This window comes from Neopelma chrysocephalum, unplaced genomic scaffold (genome assembly GCF_003984885.1).
Source record: "Neopelma chrysocephalum unplaced genomic scaffold, ASM398488v2 Primary Assembly neopelma1_44, whole genome shotgun sequence".
In the NCBI taxonomy this organism is placed as follows: domain Eukaryota; kingdom Metazoa; phylum Chordata; class Aves; order Passeriformes; family Pipridae; genus Neopelma; species Neopelma chrysocephalum.
Genome location: NW_020897703.1, coordinates 10,253,612 through 10,260,244, shown reverse-complemented (window position 1 = coordinate 10,260,244; position 6,633 = coordinate 10,253,612). Strand labels below are relative to the sequence as shown.

Below are 6,633 nucleotides of genomic sequence, written 5' to 3'. Positions count from 1 at the left end.
CTACAACAACTGACATCAGTGAGTGCAAGTCCAGCACCCTGGAAAACTTTGCATAGAGGTGAGAAAAGGATTCTTTATTACAGAACTTCCAGTGCGTCCCTTCTATATGCAGTTGCACGTTGCCTGGGAACTCTCCAGGTCATCAGTGTTCACTCCATAGAGATTAATAAGTTGAGGATGGACCCTGTGAAGTGAGGAAGTCAAACTTAATCAAACTTCATCAACTCTTGCAATGGGTGTGCTGCTTTTTGAGGTTGAACGGAAGAACAAATATGTATGAGCTACTATATGGAAATAAATCAGGGTGAATTACATTCTGACAATTCCTATAGGGTCATCTTTAGAACCATATATCCTATAACAAGATCTACCTTTTATTTTACATACCAGACTGTTACTCCAAGCTCTGTGCTTTCAACTAATCCTGCGTGCATTGCAGAAAAATGAGCTACTGCCCATTTCATTTCGCTGATAATCCACCTTTTTCCCTATGTATTTGTAATCTCTTTCCTAGATCCTAGATATGGAAACTATTCTCAAGCAGCATTAAGTTTCCACAATTGAAGAACTACGTGTTTTTCTTAACCTTACACATTCTGCTTTCTAACCACAACGGTACTATTCTAAGAGCACCTAATTTTGGTGTTATTTGTATTATATACAGAAGCAAGACATTTAAGATTGCAGCACTAATCTGTTAGAGGTATGTGGTCCCTACATGCAATATTTAACCTTACCGAACATGAACTTCTGATGCTTCTTTCATTAAATCTCCATCTATATTCCAGGGGTAATTTCCTTCTGCAGAAGCAGCATTCAGATCTGTATTTTCTTTGGCATCCACTCCACTTTTAAGCCTTGGTTGTACTTTTACTTCTTGAACTGTGTAGGTCTCAACAAAGGGAAAACTGAACTAAACCAAACACAGATATATATTAAATGAGGATGAAAGACAGAGGTGGTATCTTAGCAACAAACTGGATTACTTGAAATTAAAAAGCTGGAAAGCTAGCTTTTTTTTTTATCTTAAGTAAATGGGAACATTTAACTTGAGCTTTGACCACATGAGCCATTATATATTCCAGCTAGCATTTATATATTAATCTGGGGTTTTTTATCCTAAGTATTGCCTCATAAAAAACAGTACTGTTACATTTGCATTCCCATATTGGGCTCAATCAATCTACAGGTGAGGTGGTACATTTTGCACATGCCAAATACTTTCAGAAAATGTTTAAGCCCAAGCAGATTTTTTCCTGTGCTCTGCTCATCTTTACCAGTAATCTTGTCTGAAACCAGGCTAGTTAGAATTCTAGTAAATAGTCATCTTAAATGTGAAGTAGGGCCCACATCTCCTTGTCTGATTTCTAAACACAAAGGCAGAGAGAAAAGCAAGGCCTTCCTCCAAAAGCATAACTGAAAAGCTTAAACTATTTCCTATACTCAGCTGTTAGTGCTGTCACATGGAATTCTTATCCATCTCTCCCCCAAACTTTCTGACTCTTGATGAATTCAAACCCCAGCCTTCCTGTTAAAGTGATTTCACATAATCCTGGAATATTTGAATGAGTACCAGTGTGCTTAGGCTATCCAATGGGTCTTTATGACAGCAATAAGATCTGTGTTTGGACACTTCATTCTTCTCTTCAAAGACAGAATAATGACCACAATTCTGAAATGCAGTTCTGCAAACATTCATAACTAGGTGGAATGCATACCTGCTAAAAATCAATGCTCATAATCCACTGCTACCAGCACAGCATGCAGTGATCTGCTAAAATTATGAACTTTACCAATTTCTGACAGAGCTGCATGATGCCCCCTAGTCTGCGTTCTTGATCTCTGTACTACACAAAATTCTGACACAGCATGGATTTCCTTATTGTGGTGGAAGGGCTTTACACCCATGAAACTATGGTACTACACAAATACAATTTAAACCACAACAGATGGACTGAAATAGGCTAATCTGTATTAGTCTAGTGATTTAAAAAAAAAGAAAAAAACATCAGATAAAAAGGGGGCTAATGTATTCTGACAGAAAGCTAAGTCTCCTTATGAGGATGCTAACATTAACTCTTGCAGCCTGTCTACTTTTGTGATTAACTGTTCTTTTTATAATCACCAGAAATAAATTAACAGTACCTGATTTTTTACGCTGGTGTATCTCTTCAGGTGCTTTATAAACTCTGTTCGAGAAGTATTTTGTACAACAATAAGAGCCATGCTTCCATTATTCAACCTGAAAAGAAAACCAATTTAGTTTCCAAAAGGATATTCATTAATTTGGAAGTTTAACAGGCTCTTCAACAGTCTAGATTAAAAAGAAAATAAAAGAAAGCCAAAAAGAGTAAATTAATAGAATAGTGTCAATTTTTTTTTAACATCTTTTTGCCAAGCCCCAGCCATAGATCAATCTAAACTATACATTGGGGTTATTTATCAAATATATTTTTATCATACAGTGTAATAATAAAATTCTACTCCTTTATCAATATCCATAATTTATTGAACACAATAATATAATCTAAGAAAACCTTTTTTTTCTACTTAACAGATGGTTTTTAAACACTGGGGATCACAAATTTATGTTTTTACTTTTCTCTCCATTGAAACATAACAATTACCTAGAGTGCTACAAAGCAAAGCTTTACCAAGAAAACAATGCCACAGTGCCTGCAAGCACACCCCCATCATGTACCCCAGTGCAGATGGGTTCATTCACCCCCTCCACTAAACAGTCACACTGCCCTCACAAAGATTTTGATCTTCAACTGTGCCACTATGGAAACTCTCTTAGTAGTTCTTAGTACAGTTCTATTTACATATTTCACAAAGCACATAAAGTTAGACTAAGAGAATTTTGTACTAGATAAAACACTCACATACTAGACATTAAACAAGACAGGACCCTATAGTGCAGATGCTTAGTGGTTCTAGGCATCCAGTTACCATAGGTATTTTAGCATCTTTGAGAATTTGGGTCAGACAATGAGCCAGTATCAATTCACAGATTCTTTAATGTGTACTTTGAGACAAAACCTAACAACTCAAATCTCAATTCAATTGTGCCTACGTCCCATTTGAGTTATAGAGACAAATCAATGTTCAGCAAGAGTATCTGATGAACATGACAATCACTGATGAGACTATGTTCTGTACAGAAATGAAGTACTGCATATCTTATGAATATATATGAATACATATATTTATTTATCTATTTATCCAACATTTATCCATGGTTGGAAAATATCTTACAAGCATGTAAAAAAAAAAACTTCCAGCCAACCACCATGGATCTCTCCTCACTGACAGTTCTTTGGCTACTGAGCAACTACATCAGGAATGTTCTCAGACTACGATACAGCACTGCCTAGGAGGGTAACTTTTATAATTAAACAAGTCACCTAGCATAGGATTACTTTGCTGATTGAGAAAACAGTGATGGTGGCATTTAAAAAATTGCCTCCCTATCATATTTGTTTCAATAAAAGGGAGAGCAGGCTACTGAGCAATGCATTCAGCTCTGTGGCCTTTCATCTTCAAAAATGACTAAGAATTCCCATTAATTCTCTTGAAAGCCCAATCTGCAGTGAAGTGCAACACTGATGCTGTGAGAAACACGCATCCCACACAGCTCACACAGTGCACACAGTTAAATGTATCTTGACATGTTTCTGCAAATTTAGACCAGCGTAACTAGAGTTATAGGCAGCAGCCAAAGCTTTCATTCCACTTCAAGTGTCTTCACATGGCAGAAACTTCTTGGGGACATAGGAGAGAGAGAGAAGAAACCTAGTTGAGTTTCTTCTATAGTGGGTCTGGAGTCTCTAACAATTAGTGCAACATTGATGTTTCTCATATTGAAAAGACATACAGTCAATATGCTATTCACTGTGACAAGTGAAGCACCTGTTTGAAAAGTCTGCCCCTTCCTACCCTACTAGCTGACCTCACTCCTAAGATTATTTTTAAAAAGAGATGAAAGGACAATGGATGTCCTTATATGAAAAGACAGGGAGATCCACTAAGAAGCTACACTGGGAGAGAAACAAGCTCATTCAAACCTGCAATAATTGCATGGAGTCGTCACAAAATTCCATCATTGAGAAACAGGGGCCAGAACACATGGAAAGAGCAAGCAAAGCTAGAAGAAAATAATTTCTTCAATTCTTGTCAGAATTTTTCTGCTGACTGGTGTACAAATGCACTAAATGGAGAATAAAGTTCCTAAGAGGGGATAGCATCATGGCACTATCTGAAGAAGCATGAGGTTTAGCAGGATCCCAATAGCAAAGAAAACTTCTCAGTAAGAGTTTCATCATAAATATTTGTTTCTATATTGTTTCCAAGAAGTCAAAATCTACTGGTTGAGCCAGTAGTTTTGAAGAAAAACACCTCATCGATTCTTCTCTATTTTCACCTAATGATACTCAAATGAAACAAAACAGAATCATTCCATAAACTTTCCTGAGTGCTGGAGTTTTTTTGATAAACATACATGCCTTGACACACACACACAAGAGCAACTACAAAGCTTGTACTTGCTATTCTGCTTAATCGCCAATTGGATACATCAAGTTCAAATATTTATCACCTAATAACTGTTTGGGCCACCAAAAAGCACACCCCTCAACAGTGAGCTAAAGCCAAAATGAATCAACGTCAACAACCAGGTTACATACTCGTTTGTTTCCCAAAACACCCTGCATGAAGAAGCTGTATTTCTCAAGTTCAGAGGGAAAACAAAAAAAAACCAAAACAAAAACAATCACAAAAAAACCAAACAAACAACCTAACAACAGCAACAAAAACAAAAAAAACCCAAACCAAACAAAACAAAAAAACACAAGTGAATGTTAGTTCTTAATAGCACAGGGGAAAGACTCATATTTCATTTTTGCTGGCTGTAAAGCAGAAGATGAGGGGCACTTTTCTATTTGAAAAAATAAAATCCAAGAATGAAGTTTCCACATATAGCCAAATCCTATGATAGATGATTGCTCGATGACTACTTCTTAAGTCAGACTTGCCAACTAATTCACTCTCAGCAATTATCCACTCATTATTCTAGTTAGACTGCTTGACCTTATTTGCCTGATCCAAAAACTGATTACAATTCCTGGGATTATCGAGTCTGCTGCAGTCTATGCTCCCTCCCCCATTCCAGAGGGACTAGACTACCTAAACATAGGCTCATATTCTCGGAAAAGCCAAGGTCTTAAGGTAAGATGTCAGAATTTATAGACATGACTAATTCTCTAAACCCATACTGACCTCGTATTAGGTGCCAAGCCTCTTGGTGCCATTGAACACAGACAAGGGATTGCCATAATGCTCACATTCAGGAAGTGACCCTGAATTTTCTGCCATTGATCCTTGCTACCTAAATATAACAGAGTAATTCTATATTACTCCAGTTAATCAGCCACAGTTGGTTTTTAAATAGTCATAAAAGTAAACACTCACCTTTTTTTATTTTCTCTTTCTTCTTTCTAAAAGGGTGGAAACATTTAGGTAAAATAATAAAAGTAATTTTTGCACATTTAAACAATACATACTTTAGAAAAAAGTAACATATTAACGGAACAGAACAAATCAATACTACTGAGTGGAAGACTGCCTTGCAACAAATCCTCCAAAGTCTACAGGGAACACTTTACAACGTGTACAAGTTTGCAGTTGTCAAAATAAATATATATATATTTTTTTAAGATTGTTTTCACCTGCTGATTAAATTTGAACAAAATTAAGAAACGGTACAATTTTATCTTCAAAGACATATTTCTGTAGCTTTGGAATTGTTTGACTCAGTTTTACTTACCTGTCACTCTCATGAGACTCTTCCTGTGGAATTTGTAGAGGTAGAAATGATAATTCACATTCCTCTGGCCTAGAAAATATTTACTATCATGTAATATATTAAATATTAAATATTTACTATCATGTAAACCAATACTCTGACTGTTAGACTTTGATAAAAGTTAAGATGATTTTAAGACGATGTTGAATGTACAGAATTTATCATCTCTTTAACTTGTAAGAGGGATATACATCACATCTGACTTAAACCTGACTGCAATTAAGATAGCTAAACTACTGCTGCCTGTATTTTTATCACATTAATTATTGCATTTTCCTCAAGAAAATGAGAAATACTAGAAAAATATAACATCTCATGACATACCTGAGATCTGCCAGTGTTTTGATAAAAGCAAAATCCTTCCGCTGACTGGAGGGCATCCAACGGTGTTTTTCAGCCAAAGCCAGAGTCCTCGCACCAAAACCAAACATAGCTGAGAACCCAAACCTTAACAGCTTGCTTGGAGTACTGAAGGTACAGACATCTACTGCCTGAATATGTCCTAAAATTTCAAAGATAAAGAACAGAAATTAAAAATAGCATCTGTGTTGCACAAGAAATATAACTTAATATTTCTTTGCCACGTAATTTAGCTGGGAGAAAAAAATCTCCAGACTCTTCTCTCTTTAGGAAATCAAGTTTACTAATGGAAATCAGAATCAATCGAGATATAATTAAGACTCTATAAAAGTAGTCATTTCAGGTGCTTGAAAATGCTAAAGTTATGGTGAAAATTCAGCTATTCATAAGATTGCAAAGGGTCTGACTCT

General features: G+C 36.0%; 1 protein-coding gene across 1 annotated transcript in view; it reads right to left on the bottom strand.

Moving 5' to 3' along the window:
- The window catches only part of CERKL (ceramide kinase like), a 52,311-nt gene continuing 45,678 nt past the window's right edge, over positions 1-6,633 (bottom strand). Inside the window, exons 7-13 of the mRNA XM_027678422.1 lie at positions 6,188-6,365; positions 5,825-5,893; positions 5,470-5,495; positions 5,278-5,386; positions 2,146-2,242; positions 738-913; positions 1-184 (exon numbers count right to left, since the gene is read on the bottom strand). Coding sequence (XP_027534223.1) covers positions 103-184; positions 738-913; positions 2,146-2,242; positions 5,278-5,386; positions 5,470-5,495; positions 5,825-5,893; positions 6,188-6,365 — 737 coding nt within the window. The 3' untranslated portion in view covers positions 1-102. The remainder of the gene's footprint in view (positions 185-737; positions 914-2,145; positions 2,243-5,277; positions 5,387-5,469; positions 5,496-5,824; positions 5,894-6,187; positions 6,366-6,633) is intronic.